General features: G+C 39.7%; 1 protein-coding gene across 3 annotated transcripts in view; it reads right to left on the reverse strand.

Annotated features, from left to right (window-relative positions):
• The window catches only part of grid2 (glutamate receptor, ionotropic, delta 2), a 1,282,048-nt gene that overhangs the window by 407,301 nt on the left and 848,833 nt on the right, over positions 1-25,914 (reverse strand). For all 3 annotated transcript variants that reach the window (XM_061928893.1, XM_061928894.1, XM_061928896.1), the window contains exon 8: positions 9,071-9,190. In XM_061928893.1, the coding sequence (XP_061784877.1) occupies positions 9,071-9,190 (120 nt within the window). The remainder of the gene's footprint in view (positions 1-9,070; positions 9,191-25,914) is intronic.

The following is a 25,914-nucleotide window of genomic DNA, read 5'->3' on the forward strand; positions in this document are numbered from 1 at the left end:
ATTAAAACAATATAAAAACAGTTACATAGAAACTAGTAATTAATGAAAATTAGTAAAATGAACTGTTAAAGGTTAGTACTATTAGTGGACCAGCAGCACGCACAATCATGTGTGCTTACGGACTGTATCCCTTGCAGACTGTATTGATATATATTGATATATAATGTAGGAACCAGAAAATTAATAACAGAAAGAAACAACCCTTTTGTGTGAATGAGTGTGAATGGGGGAGGGAGGTTTTTGGGGTTGGTGTATTAATTGTAAGTGTATCTTGTGTTTTTAATGTTGATTTAATACAAACAAAAACAAAAAACGATACTGATAATTAAAAAAATGATACCGATAATTTCCGATATTACATTTTAAAGCATTTATCGGCCGATATTATCGGACATCCCTAGTTTTTTCCTTTGGACTCAGTCTGGACCTCCTCCCGAGGGTCCAGCCTTTGACTGATATTTTTTTACTCTTCCCCCATTTCCCAATATCACATTTTTCCCACCTTTTTTAAATAGTGCCGTATATGTCTTGTACATGTTAAAGAATGGACAATAATAAAGCATCCATCCATCCATCCTGAATAGGCTATTTTTCAAACTTCCACCATTTCCACATTTTTCAACCTATTTAAACCATACCACCTTCAACATGTTCTACAATTCTCTTCAAACTTCCCCTTTTCAAGTTAAAAACATTTCCAGGATTTTCCAGAATTCCTGGTTTTCCAAAGCCCTATTTCCACCTTTTTTTCTGGCGACTACTCCTTCCACATTTTTTAATGCATTTCAACGGTTCCACTGTCAAAACAGTTCTCTTAATCAGGACAAAAAACTGAGTAGTTTTTTAAACTGGAAAAAATCCCGGTTTTCCCGAAATTCCAGGAATTTGTAACACCATTTCTCAAAATTCAACTTTTCTCGACCAATTTGAAAAATTCCAACACCAGCTATTTCAACTCATTCAGCAAATTCAAGTTTTTTACCATTTTCAAAAAAATTCCCGCTTTTCCCAATTTTTGGGGAAATTTCCATTAAAATCAATGGGACATTCCTCAAAGTTCCACAACTCCCACATTTTTCATCTGATTCAAATGGGTCCAACTTCAAAATATTCATCCTGTTTAGAAATTGTGTGCTCTGCTTCAACAATTCTAAAAAAAAATTCCAGGATTTCAGTTCAACGTCAGCATTGGAGCATTCACACGCAATTCCTTCAGGAATTGCCTCATAGTTCAAACATGTTATTCATATTTCAAATAAGGAAAACAATTTGTGCAGGTTCTCATATTGTTTCTTTTTGTTTTAAAGGTAAATTAGAGTTCTAAAAACATAAATACAATGAAACAATAAGATAAACTAAATATTATCTGGGTTTTTTTAGGCATTTTTATATCTTACAGGGGTCCAACGGTACGAGATCCTCAATGTTCGGTGCATACCTCGATACAGTAAGGGAGCAACAAGACAAGACATAACACTGCTTACCTTTTGAACTTCAATCATTTTTTTCCAAAATAAATCATAAATAGATACAAACTGCTGGTAGCTATTTCTTCATTAAATACATTAATTCTCAAATAAAAAATAATAATATACTTATTATATACAGTACAGGCCAAACGTTTGGACACATACACACACACACACACACACACATATATATATATATATATATATATATATATATATATATATATATATATATATATATATATATATATATATATACATCAGTTGATTTTTGTTATTAGGGACCGAGTCCCTTTGGGACAGAGGACACTATTGTATTTCAAGCGTTTTACTATTATACCGCCGCCTTTTTGAGCTGTAATTTGACCCTTTAACATGCTTCAAAACTCACCACATTGGACACACACATCAGGACTGGCGAAAATTGCGATCTAATCAAAAAACCAAACCCCAAAACTTTAAATTGCGCTCTAGCGGTTCCTAGGAAGAAAACACAGACAAAACTGCCTGTAACTCCCAGTACGAATGTCGTAGAGACATGAAACCAAAACCTCTATGTAGGTCTCACTTAGACCTATATTTCATACACTGACAACCCCCAGCAAAAATCAACAGGAAGTTTGCAATTCCCCCTTCAAAACAAAAGTTGTGTAAAAACTGTCACCTTTTTTCAAACATTATCTCCTCTGAGCGCGTTTGTCGTGCCGGCTTTAAATTAGCACAGGAGAGAGATTGAACCCGTCTGATTAAAAGTTGATGAAAGAGTTTTATTTACTGTCTCGGTTTGGATTTTATGAGTCCTCAAAGTCGGTCCCGTCCATCGCTGCTTGCAGCTTTAATATTTTTCCTGAATTTCTGATTTTTTCATTTATATTTGAATTAATTTATTCATGAATATCAGATTATTTTTTTATTTGAATAGGAATTTTAAATGAATTATTCCAAAATATATACTTCTCATTTGTAAATATGCATGCTTTTTTTTTTTTTTTTTTTTTTTTTTACTCAATTATTCTGATTGTCAAAAAAAACTAAAAACAACTGTGAGCTTTAATTTACGTACTTCACTATACTGACATAAACCGACATCTTTCAATCCGGGGCTCCCAATGGTAGCAAAGGCACCTCTGACAAGATAAGACTTTCACTATTGTCTTAGAAGGGAATATCAGAAGGGACTGCAGATGACCATTGAAGGTGACCCAAATTAAAAACATGGCACGTTCTTCTTCTGCTGGTTCTGGTTTTATTGAACACTTTTTTTACACACACGTTTTACTAAACACTCGCTGAAGACTTATTTTTAGCTCACGAGCCGATTCAAGAGCACACGACCCCATGACGTAGAAGTCACTTAAGATGTCACGGACATCTAAGGAAGCAATCACACGTTGCGGTAACTGTACAAAAAGGAATATGTGTACACTGCCATGTGTGTAACTGAACAATGTTAATGGAGTAGAAAGACATTTCTAGCACAAAGTGCTGATAATAATTACGAGCGATCTCAGGTGTCAGGCTGCTATTATCGCCAGTACTCGACAAGTGTATGAATACCAGTGAAGTGTGACAGGAATACAGTGTCTGAGCGCTTAATGGCGAACAGGTGCGGGGAAAAATAAGACATTAGTGATGGGCGATACCAAAAATGTGTTATTTCTGATACCATACTAGGTTAAATCAATCTTGGTATTGTTATGCTGTAAGTTAAACGTTAAAGTACCAATGATTGTCAGACACACACTAGGTGTGGCGAAATTATTCTCTGCATTTGACCTATCACCCTTGATCACCCCATGGGAGGTGAGGGGAGCAGTGGGCAGCAGCGGTGGCCACGCCCGGGAATCATTTTTGGTGATTTAACCCCCAATTCCAACCCTTGATGCTGAGTGCCAAGCAGGGAGGTAATGGGTCCCATTTTTATAGTCTTTGGTATGACTCGGCTGGGGTTTGAACTCACAACCTACCGATGACAGGGGTCAGAGCCATATAATATTTTTTTAACACAATGCGTGCATTTATAAGTAACACCAACATTTTTTTAAAGAAAATAAGTCTCTTATTCTTTGTAATAACATTGTTATTCTGAAGCTAACCAATAATAAATAAAATAGTTCTTACCATTAATGCGACTTCTTGAACAGGTGCGGTAGAAAAACGGATGGATGGATTAAAATGCATGCGAATGTTTTATGTTTTGAACGTTATTTTTAACACTGTGGTTACCAGCGGAGTTATTCATTACTTATCGTCTTAAGCAATGTCAGCTAAGATTTATCTGAGAGCCTGATGCAGTCATCAAAAGAGCCACAGGTTCCCTAGCACTGCTGTGAGGGATCAGCAGTCCATAGTTTTGAGTAGAGATGTCCGATAATGGCTTTTTTTGCCGATATCTGATATTCCGATATTGTCCAACTCTTAATTACCGATTCCGATATCAACCGATACCGATATATACAGTCGTGGAATCAACACATTATTATGCCTAATTTTGTTGTGATGCCCCGCTGGATGCATTAAACAATGTAAAAAAGTTTTCCAAAATAAATCAACTCAAGTTATGGAAAAAAATGACATATTTAATATTGAAGTCACAAAGTGCATAATTTTGTTTAACATGCCTCAAAACAGCAGCTTGGGATTTGGGACATGCTCTCTCAGGGAGAGCATGAGGAGGTTGAGGTGGGCGGGGTTGAGTTGGGGGGGTAGGGGGTAGCGGGGGTGTATATTGTAGCGTCCCGGAAGAGTTAATGCTGCAAGGGATTCTGGGTATTTGTTCTGTTGGGTTTATGTTGTGTTACGGTGCGGATGTTCTCCCGAAATGTGTTTGTCATTCTTGTTTGGTGTGGGTTCACAGCGTGGCGCATATTTGTAACATTGTTAAAGTTGTTTATACGGCCACCCTCAGTGTGACCTGTATGGCTGTTGACCAAGTATGCTTTGCATTAACTTGTGTGTTAAAAGCTTTAGATATTATGAGATTGGGCCGACACGCAAAGGCACGCCCACAATATTGGAAATCGGGAGAAATTCGGGAGAATGGTTGCCCCGGGAAATTTTCGGGAGGGGCACTGAAATTTGTGAGTCTCCTGGGAAAATGGGGAGGGTTGGCAAGTATGACAGGGAGACGCAACTGCTCTGTACTTCTCCCTACGTCCGTGTACCTCTCCGTACAGCGGCGTTTTAAAAAGTCATAAATTTTACTTTTTGAAACCGATACCGATAATTTCCGATGTTACATTTTAAAGCATTTATCGGCCGATAACAATCGGCAGTCCGATTTTATCGGACATCTCTAGTTTTGAGTCTGATTTAGTTTTTGAAATGGTCTTGGTTTTAAGTTATCCCTAGTTTCATTTTCATGCCACTCCTAAATCTTGTAAACAAAGGTTAGATGTGGTTGGAGGGGGCACGCTGTGGCATCAAGCCCAGAGAATAATGCAGTTTTATCCTACAAAACCTTTAAAGGGCCCTTCTAATGCTGACAAAATTGGCACCTATTTCATAGTTCTTGACCTTAAAATGATGCCTGCAGTTAAATTCCCTAAAACAATAGACAAGGTAGTGATTTAGGCTTTTTTTCAAACGAGTTTCTGCATATTTTATAGGACCCACTTTGAGCTCCATCATGTGGGCGGGCCTGCGAGAAGGTGTCAGCCTGCATATATTTCCAAATGATAGGACTATGAGGAAAGATTGAGTGAGAACCTAGTCAACTTGTTGAAAATGTTCAGACAAAAAAATCCCCTCGTTGACACAAATGGATCTTCTCAAAGAATCATATTACAGGCATATCCTGGACAACAATAAAGGGTTCAGCAGCCGAGTGGTTGGTGGGAGGTGAATGAGATATATGTGTACATGTGTTTGTGTGTGTATATGTGCAATGCTCACCATCAATGTCGTTACCTCTGTGTTGTTGCTTGCAACAAATACAAAAATAAAGTAGTCATTCTGAGAGGCAAAATTGTTGTCTTACCCACAAGTCGAGTCAGAGCCGTAACGTATCTCGAATAGGCAGGAACACGTTTATTTGCTTCTGCTCCTCCGGAAGGACGGAATAAACTGTTTGTGGTTCTTTTCATTACAACTACCCTTATCACGTGATTACGCGTGGATTTGCAAGATCTTGGAAAAGTCCCGCGCTAATTCGCAGCATGGCGGAGCCGCAACAGTGCGTGTCAAACGGCGGTGGGGATTTCTAAAGATGCTTGAGGAAAGGCTGCAAGAGCATGAGGAAACACAGGTTGTGACGTCTATGGAAGAGTATATGTGTGCTTTTCTCACATTAGGATTGTGAATCGTGGATAAAATTCCCCCCTCAAAAAGTGCATTTCCCCTATAATAAATATAACATATATGTTATTTTGGTAACACTTTAGTATGCGGAACATATTCACCATTAATTAGTTGCTTATTAAAGTAACAAAGACTTAATTTAGAGTTATTTGGACACTAGGGGAACGTATACAGGTTAGGGTTAGGGTTACTAATAAGCAATAATTCTGAGGTTATTGAGGGAAGACTCTTAGTTAACTGGCTGTATAATAAGGCCATGCAGAATAAGGCATTGATAAGTACTTAATAATGACTAATTAAGATCCAATATGTTACTAATTTGCATGTTAATAAGCAACTAATTAATGGTGAATATGTGTTCCCCATACTAAAGTGTTACCGTTATTTTATATTGCGACTATAGTACATTTTTAGTCTACTTCATACCTTTTTGTTTTCGTGCCCTTGTGTGCATTATCCTTTCCACCCTTACCCTTTATTGCTCTTGAATAGGATTTTGCTGAAAAGTACTTCTGATTCTGATTCTGATTAAAATACCTATGTTTTGCCATTTTTACCATTTTCATTTCGGACTTTGGAGTCAAAAGGTTGTGATGTCTGATGTAAGTTCAATACTATAAAACAACAACAGGGGTTACCACCCCTGTTGTTTTATTTTTCGAAGTTTTTTTCCAAATTTTACCCATCACGCAATATCCCTAAAAAAAATCTTCAAAGTGCCTGATTTTAACCATCATTATATACACCCGTCCATTTTCCTGTGACGTCACACAGTGATGCCAATACAAACAAACATGGCGGATAGAACAGCAAGATATAGCGGCATTAGCTCGGATTCAGACTCGGATTTCAGCGGTTTAAGCGATTCAACAGATTACGCATGTATTGAAACGGATGGTTGTAGTGTGGAGGCAGATAGCGAAAACGAAATTGAAGAAGAAACTGAAGCTATTGAGCCATATCGGTTTGAACCGTATGCAAGCGAAACCGACGAAAACTATACGACAGCCAGCGACATGGGAGAAAGCGAGGACAAATTTGGCGATCGCCTTCCAACCAACGATTGGTATGTGTTTTTTTGGCATTAAAGGAAACTAACAACTATGAACTAGGTTTACAGCATATGAAATACATTTGGCAACAACATGCACTTTGAGAGTAAATGTTTTTAAGCTAAATGATTGGTAAACACAGTTTATGTATGATCATTTACGTAAAACCGCGAGTAATGAATAAAGTTTTCATCAATTAATATATTCTGTAGACATACCCTCATCCGTTCTCTTTTCCTGAACGCTGATCTGTACAGTTTTGGAGTTGATGTCAGCATCTGCTTTGAGTGTCGCAGGATATCCACACATTCTTGTCATCTCGGTAAAGTGTGCGGAACAAACGACTGACCATTTCGTCGGCTTTCCCCACAGCCTCGTATTTTGAACAAATTCCGTCCGATTTCTTGCCACTTTCGCATCTTTGGGCCACTGGTGCAACTTGAATCCGTCCCTGTTCGTGTTGTTACACCCTCCGACAACACACCGACGAAAGTGAGAAAATGGCGGATTGCTTCCCGATGTGACGTCACGTTGTGACGTCATCGCTCCGAGAGCAAATAATAGAAAGGCGTTTAATTCGCCAAAATTCACCCATTTAGAGTTCGGAAATCGGTTAAAAAATATATGGTCTTTTTTCTGAAACATCAATGTATATATTGACGCTTACATAGGTCTGGTGATAATGTTCCCCTTTAACCTTGTTGGAGGTACCGAACCCCACCAGTTTCATATGCGCATTCACCGAACCCTTCTTTAGTGAAAAATAAAATTTTGTTTTTTTTCAAATTCAAGACAAAATTATATGTTTTTGGTAACACTTTAGTATGGGGAACATATTCTCAGTAACAAAGACTTAATTTAGAGTTATTTGGTTAGGGTTAGGGTTAGAGGGTTAGGGCCAGGGTTAGAGGGTTAGGCTTATAATAAGGCCTTTCCGAATAAGACATTAATAAGTACTTAATAATGACTAGTTAAGAGCCAATATGTTACTAATTTGCATGTTAATAAGCAACTAATTAATGGTGAAAATGTTCCTCATACTAAAGTGTTACCATGTTTTTTTTACTGGTACGCAAAATGAACCGTGTATGAACATCACCTTGTTCAAAGAACAAAAACAACACAGTGCATGAACTCACAACAAATTACACACCTGCAAATCAGTGTGACTTCTGCTTTTGCCGTATCCGTAATACGCCGATAGGGAGAAGTTTTTATTTACACGATGAGTCGGGTGTGTCTCGACCTCCGCCAAACCGAACCGAACCCAGGTTAAGAACCACTGTTTTATAGTATTGAACTTATCTTCATACTTGGATGACAAGCGATATACGATAAGTAATATGAGATGCCCGATTGTAGCTGAGATAGGCTCCAGCGCCCCCCGCGACCCCAAAGGGAATAAGCGGTAGAAAATTGATGGATGGATGGATGGAATATGAGATGCGCCACAACTTGACCCTTGGAACAAACAAAAAATGAATTTCCATCATGAACTATGTGAAAAACAAAAGCACTTCCACACACACTTTGGCTTTTTATCTAACTTTTTTAACTTGGAGAAATGACTTTAGACTCGTAAAAAGGTGACATACTGTGTATGATAAGTGTCTAATAGAAAATACCCTCATAAGGCAAACACTTGCCTCTAAAAAAATAAGACCTCTCAAAGTGATATCAACTTCTCTGAAGTCAACTGCTTCCATGTAATTTATACACACACACGCATACACACACACACACACACACACACCCTAATACAATTAAAGAAGAATTAGAGGAAGGCATACTCTTTAACAAGTGTCTCAATTTCGCCGAAGTAATTAAGCATTTTTAATTAAGTGGATTTGAGGATAAAATATAATAAAGTCGTATGATGTAAAGATTAATTTAGTCTGTGATTGCAAGTTTCTTTTTCTCACTGCTTTATCTTAATCGCCAGAACACCGTATCGTCACTTATCTGCACGGAGATACTTCAGGCGTTGGCGCTAACTGTGTGTGTCTTCAAAAGAAATACGATGACCACAATGCATCCCACAAGGCATCTTTTGTTTACGATACTGATACCCCAACCCTCCAAGTGTGCATTACTGCAATGAAAGTGCGCCTTAAACATCATTGAATCTACAGTAGCACCACAACGGAAGAGGCAAAATGGACCACATGTGGCAAATGAGACTAAAATCATCTGGTAAGGGTGAGGGGCAGGTGCGGTAAATAAGGGCCAGATGTGACGGCCTGGACTTACCCTGCTGACTCCACGCCCTCGGTCCTCGCCATAGTTTGTTCCCAGGATTTCAAAGAAGATGTTGGGATTGGTGCCGTTGTCGGTGAACTCCAGGAAGCTGGTGAGTCCGCTAACACCAAACTGCAAACAACAACAACATTTGTATTGATTGTTATTTGTACAAACCCCGTTTCCATATGAGTTGGGAAATTGTGTTAGAGAAATACAATGATTTGCAAATCATTTTCAACCCATATTCAGTTGAATATGCTACAAAGACAACATATTTGATGTTCAAACTGAATTTGAAACTGAACAGAATTTGATGCCAGCAACACGTGACAAATAAGTTGGGAAAGGTGGCAATAAATACTGATAAAGTTGAGGAATGCTCATCAAACACTTATTTGGAACATCCCACAGGTGAACAGGCTAATTGGGAACAGGTGAGTGCCATGATTGGGTATAAAAACAGAATGCTCAGTCTTTCACAAGAAAGGATGGGGCGAGGTACACCCCTTTGTCCACAACTGCGTGAGCAAATAGTCAAACAGTTTAAGAACAACGTTTCTCAAAGTGCGATTGCAAGAAATTTAGGGATTTCAACATCTACAGTCCATAATATCATCAAAAGGTTCAGAGAATCTGGAGAAATCACTCCACGTAAGCGGCATGGCCGGAAACCAACATTGAATGACCGTGACCTTCAATCCCTCAGACGTCACTGTATCAAAAACCGACATCAATCTCTAAAGGATATCACCACATGGGCTCAGGAACACTTCAGAAAACCACTGTCACTAAATACAGTTTGTCGCTACATCTGGAAGTGCAAGTTAAAACTCTACTATGCAAAGCGAAAGCCATTTATCAACAACACCCAGAAACGCCGCCGGCTTCTCTGGGCCCGAGATCATCTAAGATGGACTCATGGAAAGTGGAAAAGTGTTCTGTGGTCTAGCGAGTCCACATTTCAAATTGTTTTTGGAAATATTCAACATCGTGTCATCCGGACCAAAGGGGAGACCCCGGACTGTTGAACGACTGAAGCGCTACATAAAACAAGAATGGGAAATAATCCCACTTTCAAAGCTTCAACAATTAGTTTCCTCAGTTCCCAATCGTTTATTGAGTGTTGTTAAAAGAAAAGGTGATGTAACACAGTGGTGAACATGCCCTTTCCCAACTACTTTGGCATGTGTTGCAGCCATACAATTCTAAGTTAATTATTATTTGCAAAAAAAAAAAAAACAGTTTATGAGTTTGAACATCAAATATCTTGACTTTGCAAATCATTGTATTCTGTTTATATTTACATCCAACACAATTTCCCAACTCATATGGAAACTGGGTTTGTATATTTAACCACTGTATCATTAGTTTTTGTAGGGGGACCATTCATTATTGCAGTTATTGCAATAATATCAGTGGTTTACTCACACCATAGGTTGTGCAGTATAAAGATATTAAGTCCCTTATGTAGTCTGATAACACACAGGCACAAACACACACACACACACACACAGACACACACACACACACACACACACACACACACACACACACACACACACACACACACACACACACATTCTGGTATTTGTTACCTTCTTAAGACCTCCGAAAAATGCCTACCTCTTTAAGACCAGCCTTTCTAGATACATAAATATCTGTATTTACGACATTAATAATACATACATACCATGCCAATATAAAAAAAGCCTGTTGTGAAAAATGAGTTGGAATTTCACAAGAAAAAGGTCACAATTTCACAAGAAAAACTTGGAATTTTGTCAGCATTATAATAAAAGTCGTCATTTTACTCAACGCAAGTCAACGTTTTACAAGAAAAACTGAACGTTTGTGTAATGTTATGATAAAAGTTGGAATTTTCTTCCATAACAGTCGCAATTTTACAAGAAAAGCTTAACATTTGGGCATTATTATGAAACGAGTCATAATTTTACTCGACAGAAGTCACAATTTTATAGGAAATCTTTAAAATGTTGGCAATATTATAATAATAATCGGAATTTCACTCGGCAAAATTATGACAAAAGTCATAATTTTACTCAAAAAACAAAAAAACAATTGGCAATATTGTGATACAAGTCAGAATTTTATAAGACAAATGTCGCCATTTTGCAAAAAAAAAGTAATAATTTTACATAAAAAAGTAACCATTTTATGAGAACATATTGAAATATTACAGAAACAGAAAGAATACGAGAAATTGTTCCCAATTTTATAAAGAAGAAAAAGACTGCTTTTAGTTAATTTATTATTTTTTAAATTTTTGTTTGTAGTTGGTTTTTAATCTTCATTATTTACTTCAAGTTATTACAGTATGTCTCTTTTCACATATTTATGTAAAAAATGTTATTATATATGTTGGCCAGACGGGGAGAACTTCAAATTTTTACACACACTTGTTATTTCATATGTTGACCAGAGGGGGAGCGCTTTTAAAACCGACACACAGTCAATTTGAAAAATCCCTCCTTTTTGGGACCACCCTAATTTTGATAGATTTCACCACCAAGGGTGCAAATGGGACATTCTCTATTAGATGCAATGGTTTTGCATATTGGGACCATGATTTCGGTCCTGACTAGTTCACCGGTTCTCATATGGAAGGTACTTTTTCTTGTTGATGTCTCAAGATGTGTATTTACGACATTAATAATATATACATACCATGCCAATATAAAAAATCCTGTTGTGAAAAATGAGTTGGAATTTCACAAGAAAAAGGTCACAATTTCACAAGAAAAACAGACTTTTGGCAGCATTATAATAAAAGTCATCATTTTACTCAACACAAGTCAACGTTTTACAAGAAAACCTGAACGTTTGTGCAATGTTATAATAAAAGTTGGAATTTTACTCAATAACAGTCGCAATGTTACAAGAAAAGCTTAACATTTGGGCAATTTTATGAAAAGAGTCGTAATTTTACTCGACAGAAGTCACAATTTTATAGGAAAACTTTAAAATGTTGGCATTATTATAATAATCGGAATTTCACTCGGCAAAATTATGACAAAAGTCATCATTTTACTCAAAAAACAAACAAAAAAATTGGCAATATTGTGATAAAAGTCAGAATTTTTTATGACAAATGTCGCTATTTTGCATTAAAAAGTAATCATTTTACATAAAAAAGTAACAATTTTACGAGAACATAATGGAATATTACAGAAACAGAAAGAATATGATAAATTGTTCCCAATTTTATAAGGAAGAAAAATACTGCTTTTAGTTAATTTCATTATTTTTTGAATTTTTTGTTTGTGGTTGGTTTTTAATCTTCATTATTTACTTTAAGTTATTACAGTATGTCTCTATATAAATATGTATTTATTTATTTTTTAATTAATTTTGGCCAAAGGGGGCGCATTTCAATTTTTTCTTACACACACTTGTTATTATATATGTTGGCCAGAGGGGGAGAACTTCACATTTTTACACACACTTGTTATTTCATATGTTGACCAGAGGGGAAGCGCTTTAAAAACCGACACACAGTCAGTTTGAAAAATCACTCCTTTTTGGGACCACCCTCATTTTGATAGATTTCACCACCAGTGGTGCAAATGAGACATTCTCTATTAGATGAAATGGTATTATACAGGTAAAAGCCAGTAAATTAGAATATTTTGAAAAACTTGATTTATTTCAGTAATTGCATTCAAAAGGTGTAACTTGTACATTATATTTATTCATTGCACACAGACTGATGCATTCAAATGTTTATTTCATTTAATTTTGATGATTTGAAGTGGCAACAAATGAAAATCCAAAATTCCGTGTGTCACAAAATTAGAATATTACTTAAGGCTAATACAAAAAAGGGATTTTTAGAAATGTTGGCCAACTGAAAAGTATGAAAATGAAAAATATGAGCATGTACAATACTCAATACTTGGTTGGAGCTCCTTTTGCCTCAATTACTGCGTTAATGCGGCGTGGCATGGAGTCGATGAGTTTCTGGCACTGCTCAGGTGTTATGAGAGCCCAGGTTGCTCTGATAGTGGCCTTCAACTCTTCTGCGTTTTTGGGTCTGGCATTCTGCATCTTCCTTTTCACAATACCCCACAGATTTTCTATGGGGCTAAGGTCAGGGGAGTTGGCGGGCCAATTTAGAACAGAAATACCATGGTCCGTAAACCAGGCACGGGTAGATTTTGCGCTGTGTGCAGGCGCCAAGTCCTGTTGGAACTTGAAATCTCCATCTCCATAGAGCAGGTCAGCAGCAGGAAGCATGAAGTGCTCTAAAACTTGCTGGTAGACGGCTGCGTTGACCCTGGATCTCAGGAAACAGAGTGGACCGACACCAGCAGATGACATGGCACCCCAAACCATCACCCAACCATGCAAATTTTGCATTTCCTTTGGAAATCGAGGTCCCAGAGTCTGGAGGAAGACAGGAGAGGCACAGGATCCACGTTGCCTGAAGTCTAGTGTAAAGTTTCCACCATCAGTGATGGTTTGGGGTGCCATGTCATCTGCTGGTGTCGGTCCACTCTGTTTCCTGAGATCCAGGGTCAACGCAGCAAGTTTTAGAGCACTTCATGCTTCCTGCTGCTGACCTGCTCTATGGAGATGGAGATTTCAAGTTCCAACAGGACTTGGCGCCTGCACACAGCGCAAAATCTACCAGTGCCTGGTTTACGGACCATGGTATTTCTGTTCTAAATTGGCCCGCCAACTCCCCTGGCCTTAGCCCCATAGAAAATCTGTGGGGTATTGTGAAAAGGAAGATGCAGAATGCCAGACCCAAAAACGCAGAAGAGTTGAAGGCCACTATCAGAGCAACCTGGGCTCTCATAACACCTGAGCAGTGCCAGAAACTCATCGACTCCATGCCACGCCGCATTAACGCAGTAATTGAGGCAAAAGGAGCTCCAACCAAGTATTGAGTATTGTACATGCTCATATTTTTCATTTTCATACTTTTCAGTTGGCCAACATTTCTAAAAATCCCTTTTTTGTATTAGCCTTAAAGTAATATTCTAATTTTGTGACACACGGAATTTTGGATTTTCATTTGTTGCCACTTCAAATCATCAAAATTAAATGAAATAAACATTTGAATGCATCAGTCTGTGTGCAATGAATAAATATAATGTACAAGTGACACCTTTTGAATGCAATTACTGAAATAAATCAAGTTTTTCAAAATATTCTAATTTACTGGCTTTTACCTGTATAATATTGGGACCATGATTTCGGTCTTATCTAGTTCACCGGTCCTCATATGGAAGGTACTTTTTCTTGTGGATGTCTCAAGAAGGGTAGCGATACAAACACACACACACACACACACACACACACACACACACACACACACACACACACACACACACACACACACACACACACACGGACACACATACTCACACGCGCATACACAACGTCCCCAACCTTTGCTAGTGCCTCCTGGTACTATGACCTGCCAGTGAAAGTGACACTCCATCTGCTTTAGGGAAGGAGATGTGTTGGTGTCATTTTTGTGTGACTCACTCAGTGTGAGTATAACTGATGGTGCGTGTGTGTGTGTGCAAGTGTGTGTGTGTGCGACAATGTGTGAGCTCAAATACATTCTATTTACCAGTAAATAAATAGTACATGTCTGCCTCACTTGTGTACAGGTACTATTGGGCTGCAATAGTAATATAAGTAATAGTGTAGTATTGTTTTGTACGGTCCCATACCAAATCGCATCACATTGCATACCATATAGTATGGTATCATTTTGTATCAAACCATATGTACACTGTATCGTATCGAACCATGTTTTTGTTTTACAGTATGTATGTGACATTTAGTTTTACAGCACTTTTCACAGACAAAAAGCCAAAGTGCTTCACAACACAGTTATATCAGTAATTATTTGTCAGCTTATTCACGAAAGACCATGCTAATTTACGCTCTTGGATTAGAGATTGATGTTTAATTTTTAATTTTATTTATTTATTATTTTATTTTTTATTTTGGTACTGTAATTATTATTAATAGTTTGTTTTTATTTAAATTGTTTTGTCATTCTATTTTAGTCAATTATTAGTACCGTATTTTTCGGACTATTAGTCGCTCCGTAGTATAAGTCGCACTGGACGAAAATGCATAATAAAGAAAGAAAAAAAACATATATAAGTCGCACTGGAGTATAAGTCGCATTATTTGGGGAAATGTATTTGATAAATTCCAACACCAAGAATATACATTTGAAAGGCAATTTAAAATAAATAAAGAATAGTGAACAACAGGCTGAATAAGTGTACGTTATATGAGGCATAAATAACCAACTGAGAACGTGCCTGGTATGTTAACGTAACATATTATGGTAAGAGACATTCAAATAACTATAACATATAGACCATGCTATACGTTTACCAAACAATCTGTCACTCCTAATCGCTAAATCCCATGAAATCTTATACGTCTAGTCTCTTACGTGAATGAGCTAAATAATATTATTTGATATTTTACGGTAATGTGTTAAAAATTTCACACATAAGTTGCCCCTGAGTAGAAGTCGTACCCCCGACTTTTTCATACAAACTATGAAAAAAACTGCGACTTAGAGTCCGAAAAATACGGTAATATATTTTCATTTAGAATGATTGTTGTGATTATACAATACACTTATTCAATTATAATTTTTACATTCTAACTTGATGTTTTGTTGATACGGTACATTAATGTTTGTTGACAACACCAAGCATGGCTGTACAAGCCAATTCTTGAGTGAAAATCCCTGTTGCACTTAGTGTAAACATGTAGATAGACCTGCTGTGCGATGGTAGTTGCAGTACGCTCCCTCCTGTCTCTCTTCTCCTCTGCGAGCCGGCCTCTCCTCAAATCGGCCTTTGCATTACCCCGTCCAACCGCTTGACGCCAGACATTTTGGTTCTCCTCCTGTATCTCCCAGTCGTCTAGAGGAATATTACACCCCTTCAGATCTCTCTTGCATGCGTCCTTGAACCGGAGGGACGGACGAACAACACGTCAGGAACCAGCAGCCAGTTGTCCATACATAATGTCCTTGGGAAGCCAAGGACATTCCAAAACATGGGAGCAACAGCCTGAAAGGATCGGTCACCTCTCGTCCGAAAACGAGTGTGTGGAACCTTCAGCAGATTCTGATCCACAGACCTCAAAGCCCGAGCTGGATCAGATCACTGATATAAGAAGGAGCCTAACTATGCAAGGCTCTGAAAGCTACAACCACAATTTTTAACTTGATCCTAAGGGACACCAGCAGCCAATGAAGTTATTTTAGAACAGGTGACATGTGGGTCTTTCAATTCATACGGGTCAAGATTCTCGCTGCAGAGTATTGCACTAAATGCAGTCGAGAGAGCTTTTTGTTCAGACATTAAAACAAACTATTGCAATGGTCCGACTGCAAAGACAAAAGCATGAATGATGAGCTCCAATTCAATCTGTGACACCATTTTCCAAGTTTAGAGATTTTTCTTTCTTGGAAGAAGCAGTTCCTTGTCAGCTGCTTACAGTGATGCACTAATGACAGGTCTTTGTCAAAGATAACTCTCAGGTTTCTAAGGCTATGCCTACTAGACTGATTGGCCTAAGTCACCAAAGTAGTGTTTAACGCCTGGAATTGGGTCATCAGGTGCAATAACCACATATTTCTGTTGTATCTTCATTGAACTGTAGAGCGTTATCGCTTAGCCCGGGGGTAGGGAACTTATGGCTCTCGAGTCAGATGTAGCTCTTTTGATGACTGCATCTGGCTCTCAGATCAATCTTAGCTGACATTGCTTAACACGATAAGTAATGAATAACTCCACTGGTAATCACAGTGTTAAAAATATAACAATCTAAAATATAAAACGTTCTCCAGCATTTTAATCCATTCATCCGTTTTCTACCGCACCTGTTCAAGAAGTCGCATTAATGGTAAAAAGTATTTTATTTATTATTGGTTAGCTTCAGAATAACAACATTATTTAAAAGAATAAGAGATTTTTTATACTCTAAAATTGTTGGTCTTACTTAAAAATGCACGCATTTAGTTGTATTCAGTGTTAAAAAATATTATATGGCCCTCACGGAAATACATTTTAAAATATTTGGCTGTCATGGCTCTCTCAGCCAAAAAGGTTCCCGACCCCTGGCTCAGCCATTGTTTTATGTTCACTAAACAATGGAACAAGGGGTTAAGCTCCCGGATCTCAGCCAATTTAGAGGAACAGTAAAGCTGGATATCATCAGCAAATTGGTGAAAAGAAAACATCACCAAACCTTTGGATGATCCTTGTCTGTCAAATACAGTAAAAATATAACACAGACCGGAAACGGAACCTCTAGGCACACCACACAACAAATCCGCTGACTTAAACCTAATTAGCTGTAACACTTAAGCTATGCCCAGATAAATATGAAGAGGACCACTGTAGAACTCACCCTCAGAGTCCTACTTGATCCCTCAGTCTTCTCAGCAGAACCTGATAGTCGACAGTGTGGAAGACTGACCACAGATTCAAGAGAACGAGAACAATGCCTTTTCCAGGGTCAGCAGACGTCATAATGTCGATGGACATTTTCAGTAAGGCCATTTTCGTCGAATGTTGTTTACAGAAACCGGACTGAAATTAATCATGGATGTTACTTTGATCCAGGAAAAATGTTCAGACATAAAATCACCTCGTTAACACAAATGGATCATCTCAAAGAATCATATTACAGGCATATTGTCATGTCTGTGTAATCATGTTTTGTTTTAGTCATGTTTTGTTTAGTTATTGGACTCTTTAGTTTCTGGCTTTTCACTCCCTTGTCTTGTTTCCATGATTACCCATTAGTTTCACCTGTTCCACGTTTGGACTCATTGTGCACTCTTGTTTGTCACCATAGCAACCCATTAGTTTTCACCTGTAACGTCACGCACCTGTTTCACGTTTTGAGTCACACACCTGTTTTCGTTAATCATGTCTGTAGTATTTAAGTTCATTGTTTTTCAGTTTGTCTTGCTGGCGACATCATACCCCTGACTTTCTGCTTCTCACTCTGTTTACCTCTGCGCACTTCATGCCATGTCAAGTAAGTTTTTTTTCGATTCATGCCACAGTTAGCGACTTTTGTTCATGTACATAGTTTTTTACCCACGTACAAGTCTTTTTGTTTCGTTAGTCAAGTTTGTACTTCCGCCTTGAGCGCGCTTTTTGTTCCTTTGTTAGTGTAAAATAAATAATGTCTTCACCTTCACGCCATGTCTGGTCCAAATGTTCATTTGCACTACGGGAGAACAAACCACGCCATAGTCCAAGTCCTGACACATATCCTGGACAACAATAAGGGGTTCAGCAGCAGAGTGGTTGGCGGGAGGTGAATGAGAAAAATGTGTGTATTCGTGTGTGTGTGTGTGTGTGTGCGTATTTGTATATGTATGTGCAAAGCTCGCCATCGATGATGTTACTGCTGTGTTGTTGCTTGCAACAAATAGAAAAAATAAAGTAGTCATTCTGAGAGGCAAAATTGTTTTCTTATACACAAATCGAGTCACAGCTGTTACGTATCTCGAATAGACAGGAACACGTTTATTTGCTTCTGCTCTTCCAGAAGCACATTGTGGTTCTCTTTATTACAACTACCCTTATCACGTGATTACGTGTGGATTTGCAAGATCTTGGAAAAGTCTGCGCTAATTGGCTGCATGGCGGTCGAAAATAATATTTAAGTTGTTGCTATCTTTTTTTGTGTGGACATTGTTGTCATGTCATGTACAGATGTACTTTGTGGACGCCATCCCTGCTCCACACGCTGTAAGTTTTTGCTGTCGTCCAGCATTCAGTTTTTTGTTTACTTTGTAGCCAGTTCAGCTTTAGTTTTGTTCTACATAGCCATCCCTAAGCTTTAATGCCTTTTCTTAGGGGCACTCACCTTTTGTTTATTTTTGGTTTAAGCATTAGACACATTTTTACCTGCACACTGCCTCCCGCTGTCGCCTGCATATTGTGATCACGACAAACCATCGTTGTCTCACACGACCTGTTCCCGACATCTACAAAGCAATTAGCTACCGGCTGCCACCTACTGATATGGTATGGTATAACATGGTTACTCTGCCGAGCTCTACACAGCAACGGCGCATTATTTGCAGACTATAATTACTGGTTTGCAAAACATTTTTTTAACCCAAATAGGTGAAACTGCAACGGTTGAAAACACTGTTTTTTAGTATTGTATATACCGTAATATATTGTATGATAGGTAATAGAAATATAGGAGTTAAGAAGGTTTGCTAACATTACAAAAGTGGAGGGTAGATTTACGTTGGCGGAAACTAAAGAATATACGACGTGGAGTTTTAATAACTTTGAAGTGATGTATTCTAAGAGCTTTTAGCAGTTAAGCCCACCCTCTTGCACCATTACACCAAGCATATTTCACTGCCCTGACTCATAAATTGCATCATAATGGTGAGTACGGGGCCCATAACAAGAGAAGACAGGTAGACCATTATAGCCATTCAAAGTGTTGGCTCTTGTTGGAGACAAACAGCAAAGAAAGTGGAAGTGTCAGTAAAGACAAATTTGCTCTGTCGGTAACATAAAAACGTTCATCTTCTATCAGCTCGCGGGCATCAATGTCAGCGGGTTTCAAGTGTATGGAGATGCAACATGCGGAGAAAATACTAACACAAAGTCACACAGGCTGGGTACTGATTGTTGTGTGTGTGAGGAGTTTGGCAAATAAAATATTAAAGAGGGAAGTGTTAGAAAAAAATAATTAGAAAAAATATATACACATTTTTGCAATATTGCATGTATATTAGCTAATGCAAATAATAACAAAAGAAATAAACAAATTAAAAAGACGGTTTGACAAAAACAGACTATCTTTGAATCTCAGTAAAACTAAACTGATGCTATTTGGTAACAGTAGAAGAGAAAGTCAAACACAAATACAAATAGACAAAGTAGTAGTATCGGACTGTCTGATTGTGGCGGTCCGCTCCCTGTATGATCAGTGTCAGAGCTTGGTCCGCATTGCCGGCAGTAAGTCGGACACGTTTCCAGTGAGGGTTGGACTCCGCCAAGGCTGCCCTTTGTCACTGATTACGTTCATAACTTTTACGGACAGAATTTCTAGGCGTAGTCAGGGCGTTGAGTAGGATCCGGTTTGGTGGCTGCAGGATTCGGTCTCTGCTTTTTGCAGATGATGTGGTCCTGATGGCTTCATCTGGCCAGGATCTTCAGCTCTCACTGGATCGGTTCGCAGCTGAGTGTGAAGCGACTGGGATGAGAATCAGCACCTCCAAGTCCGAGTCCATGGTTCTCGCCCGGAAAAGGGTGGAGTGCCATCTCCGGGTTGGGGAGGAGACCCTGCCCCAAGTGGAGGAGTTCAAGTACCTCGGAGTCTTGTTCACGAGTGAGGGAAAAGTGGATCGTGAGACGGTCTTCAGTAATGCGGACGCTGTATCGATCCGTTGTGGTGAAGAAGGAGCTGAGCCGGAAGGCAAAGCTCTCAATTTACTGGTCGATCTACGTTCCCATCCTCACCTATGGTCATGAGCTTTGGGTTATGACCGAAAGGACAAGATCACGGGTACAAGCGGCCGAAATGAGTTTCCTCCACCGGTTGGCGGGGCTCTCCCTTAGAGATAGGGTGAGAGGCTCAAAGTAAAGCCACTGCTCCTCCACATCGGGAGGAGCCAGATGAGGTGGTTCGGGCATCTGGTCAGGATGCCACCCGAACGCCTCCGTAGGGAGGTGTTTAGGGCACGTCCGACCGGTAAGAGGCCACGGGGAAGACCCAGGACACGTTGGGAAGACTATGTCTCCCGGCTGGCCTGGGAACGCCTCGGGATCCCCCGGGAAGAGCTGGACGAAGGGGCTGGGGACAGGGAAGTCTGGGCTTCTCTGCTTAGGCTGCTGTCCCCGCGACCCGACCTCGGATAAGTGGAAGAAGATGGATGGATGGATGAATGTCTATATTTGTTTTTATTATTATTATTTACTATCTGTTTATATTATTTTATTTCATTTATGATTATTATTAATTTATTTTTTATTTTTATTTTTTTATTGATTTATCTGTACATTTTATTATTACTTTGTTTTGTTTTCTTGCTGTTTTTTTCTTTTGGGGGCAGGGGCGGCATTGTTGGGATCTAAACAATACAATATTTTGACATTTAGGGCAGACAATAGATATATGATGTATGCAAATATGATGTAATGGATAGGAATGTTTGATGCTGGATGAACAATAAAAAATTAATGAAAAAAAAAATTAAAAAAATGATCAAGTTAGCAGTAGAATATGTGGACAATAACTTTTTACCATCGGTGTGATGGCCCTGCGTGGCAAAGCGCTGATTAAAAGGCATAGACACGCGTACTTCTTGGAATGGAACAAAAGTCGTGCTGTGAAAACGTCAGCTTGGTCATGTCTAGGGGGTCTTTAAAATATGCTCAGAGGAGACCACCTTCAGGGTGCCTTCTTCATCAGAAACCAGTGCGGCTGATGAAAGCAAAAAGCAAGGCCAGATTTCAAGGTGAAACGCAGAGATAGGTACCAAAGCCACCGCGCTGCATTTATTATTGTCTGCTTGCTAATCCTAAATTAGCATTTCACTTGGCGGACTTATTCAGGATTCGTTTAATTTTTTTTTATTGGTAACTGAGGGCGTTGACTGGATTTAAACTGCAGGATTGAAAAAAGAAAAAGGGAACTTTTCAGCAACTGCTGAAAAGTTGTTAATTGAATCAAGTGTTCTTTTGGAAGTTTGTCATTCAATGTTTGATTGATGTTGCGTCAAGCGAACGCAGAAACTTTTATTACAAGATGTAGTTTTGAAACGAACAACTATTGGGTTTCTACAGGTTGGGAAGAGGTTAACACACACACACACACATTGTCAAACTCCTTAGAATCTCACTCATGTCAGTCTTCATCCCAGGAGGACTTGTGCAGCGACACGATATTGTAAAAATGATTGGAGCAAAGAGAACTGGAACTGCAGTGCCTCAGCCAAGAAAAAACAAAAAAAACCTTCCCAAAAGTTGGAAATTTAATGAGCAATATGTCTTACCCCGAAACGTGAAGTGTGCCAAATGGATTTAACTACATTTGCACTAAAATAGGTACACAAGAGAGAGGACGTTGTTCAGAGATATAGGCTTCATAAATGTATTGTTTACTGGAAGTCTTATTAAAAAAATACTCAGTATGAAACGCTAAACCCCACATAAGCAAGCATTTTGGGTACAGAGGTAAGGAAAAACTCCCAACTGTTATGACTGAGAACCAAATTAACCCCAAATAACCGAGCACATTCATTGGCAACGGAGGCACGGAACAACTCCTGTAAGGAAGAAACCTTGCTGCGGGGCAACTATCTGCTTCCGAAGATAAATAACTCAACACCAACACATTGTGAGCCTGCAGTTTGATGACAGAGGAAAGGAGAAAAAAAAAACTCCCTCAATGGAAGAAAACTTCAACAGAATTGAAACTCGGTGTGAGACGGCTTTCTACGCTGGACCAAAAACTAACTGGACCCTGAAATAACTTATGTGATCAAGGCAAGGAAAACCTTCTAAAGGAAGTAACACAACTTATTGTAAGTTTGCAGTTTGTTTCAGAATCATGTCAATAGAAACACAAACTAGCAAGCAAATTAGCAACAAAGGCAAGGAAAAACTCACAAAGAATCAGCCTGTGACAATTGTCTGTTTCAGCCAAGAACCAAGAACAGAACCAAGACTCAGTTTGTGACGACTGTTAACTAACTAAACCCCACATATTGTAAGTGTGCAGTTGAATAACAGAGACAAGGAAAAACTATCCATAAATGAATAAATATTGAACAAAACCAAGGCTCTGTGAGTGGAAACCATCTACTTTGACTGAAAACCAACTCAAACCTAAACAAGCCAGCCCTAGAAGAAACCTTGAACAGACCAAAGACTTGGTGTGTGCTGGCAGTTTGTTTAGAACAGTGGTTCTTAACCTGGGTTCGATCGAACCCTAGGGGTTCGGTGAGTCGGCCTCAGGGGTTTGGCGGAGCCTCCGCCGCGGTGGTCAAGACACACCCGACTCATCATGTAAATAAAAACTTCTCCACATCGGCATTTAATGGATACGGTAACAGCAGAAGTCACACTGATTTGCAGGTGTGTAATTTGTTGTGAGTTCATGCACTGTTGGTTTTGTTCTTTGAACAAGGTGATGTTCATGCACGGTTCATGTTGTGCACCCGGTAAAAAAACATATAACTTTGTCTTGAATTTGAAAAAAAACATTTTATTTTTCATAAATGAAGGGTTTGGTGAATGCGAATATGAAACTGATGGGGTTCGGAACCTCCAGCAAGGAGAACCACTGGTTTAGAATCATGTCAACAGAAACACAAGTTAGCAAGCAAATTAGCAACAAAGGCAAGGAAAAAAATCACAAACAAAAAATCAGTCTGGGACGATTGTCTGTTTCAGCCAATAATTATCTGAACCCCCACATACTGTAAGCGAGCAGTTGGATGACAGAGACGAGGAAAAATACCCCGAAATGAAAACATATGGAACAGATTTAAGATTCAGTGAGAGGAAGCAGTCTGCATTGACTGAAAACCAACTCAAATCCTAGAGAGCAAGCACTTTGGCCATAGAGGCCAGGAAAAACTCCCTCTAAGGAAGAAACCTTGAACGGACCGAAGACTTGGTGTGGGCTGGCTTTCTACCTGGACCAAAAACTAAGTGAACCCATCCATCCATCCATCCATCCATCCATCTTCTTCCGCTTATCCGAGGTCGGGTCGCGGGGGCAGCAGCCTAAGCAGGGAAGCCCAGACTTCCCTCTCCCCAGCCACTTCATCCAGCTCTTCCTGTGGGACCCCGAGGCGTTCCCAGGCCAGCCGGGAGACATAGACTTCCCAACGTGTCCTGGGTCTTCCCCATGGCCTCCTACCGGTCGGACGTGCCCTAAACACCTCCCTAGGGAGGCGCTCGGGTGGCATCCTGACCAGATGCCCGAACCACCTCATCTGGCTCCTCTCGATGTGGAGGAGCAGCGGCTTTACTTTGAGCTCCCCCCGGATGGCAGAGCTTCTCACCCTATCTCTAAGGTAGAGCCCCGCCACCCGGCGGAGGAAACTCATTTCGACCGCTTGTACCCGTGATCTTGTCCTTTCGGTCATGACCCAAAGCTCATGACCATAGGTGAGGATGGGAACATAGATCGACCGGTAAATTGAGAGCTTTGCCTTCCGGCTCAGCTCCTTCTTCACCACAACGGATCGATACAGCGTCCGCATTACTGAAGACACCGCACCGATCTGCCTGTCGATCTCACGATCCACTCTTCCCTCACTCGTGAACAAGACTCCGAGGTACTTGAACTCCTCCACTTGGGGCAAGATCTCCTCCCCAACCCGGAGATGGCAGTCCACCCTTTTCCGGGCGAGAACCATGGACTCGGACTTGGAGGTGCTGATTCTCATCCCAGTCGCTTCACACTTGGCTGCGAACCGATCCAGTGAGAGCTGAAGATCCTGGCCAGATGAAGCCATCAGGACCACATCATCTGCAAAAAGCAGAGACCTAATCCTGCAGCTACCAAACCAGATCCCCTCAACGCCTTGACTGCGCCTAGAAATTCTGTCCATAAAAGTTATGAACATAATCGGTGACAAAGGGCAGCCTTGGCGGAGTCTAATCCTCACTGGAAACGTGTCCGACTTACTGCCGGCAATGCGGACCAAGCTCTGGCACTGAGCATACAGGGAGCGGACTGCCACAATCAGACAGTCCGATACCCCATACTCTCTGAGCACTCCCCACAGGACTTCCCTAAGTGAACCCTACATTTACAATATCTTTTTGTGATGGAGGCAAGGAAAACTCATTCTAAAGCAGTGTTTCTTAACCTTGTTGGAGGTTCCGAATCCCATCAGTTTCATATGCTGAGAAGGTGATTGGCTGCAAGCTCCCATCCCTCCAGGACTTGTTCTCCTCCAGGACCAGGAGGCGTGTGGGTCGGATCACAGCTGACTCTTCTCACCCTGGACACACACTATTCTCCCCTCTCCCCTCAGGCAGGAGACTACGGTCCATCCAGACCCACACCTCCCGCCACCTGAACATTTTTTCCCCTCGGCCATCAGGCAAATGAACAATAACTCCTAACAGTAGCTCCTTTGAATTCCTTTTAAGTCTATAACAAGATCTGATAGCTCAGTTACAGCTCTTCTTATTACCAAATCTGTGTTATATGTGTTTTATGTTGCACCAAGACAAATTCCTAGTTTGTGAACCCGTTCTCAAACAATGGCAATAGAACGATTCTGATTCTGATTCTGATTCTGATATGCGCATTCACCGAACCCTTCTTTTGTGAAAAATAAAATGTGTTTTTTCAAATTCAAGACAAAGTCAAATGAACCGTCCATGAACATCACCTTGTTCAAAGAACAAAACCAACAGTGCATGAACTCACAACAAATTACACACCTGCAAATCAGTGTGACATCTGCTGTTACCGTATCCATTAAACGCCGATATGGAGAAGTTTTTATTTACATGATGAGTCGGGTGTGTCTTGACCACAGCGGCGGAGGCTCCGCCGAACCCCTGAGGCCGACTCACCGAACCCCTAGGGTTCGATCGAACCCAGGTTAAGAACCACTGTTCTAAAGGAAGTATTCATGACTTAATGTAGGTCTGCAGTTTATCTTAGCTAAAAACTAACTCACACCCAAATTAGTAAGCACATTGGCAACAGAGGCAAGGGAAAAAAACTCCATCAAAGGAGACTCAGTTTTTGATGACTGTCAGGACTTGGACTATGGAGTTTTTGTTTTCCCAAGATGCAAGTGAATTTGGATCGGACAC

Source organism: Nerophis lumbriciformis, linkage group LG33, assembly GCF_033978685.3.
Source record: "Nerophis lumbriciformis linkage group LG33, RoL_Nlum_v2.1, whole genome shotgun sequence".
NCBI lineage: Eukaryota > Metazoa > Chordata > Actinopteri > Syngnathiformes > Syngnathidae > Nerophis > Nerophis lumbriciformis.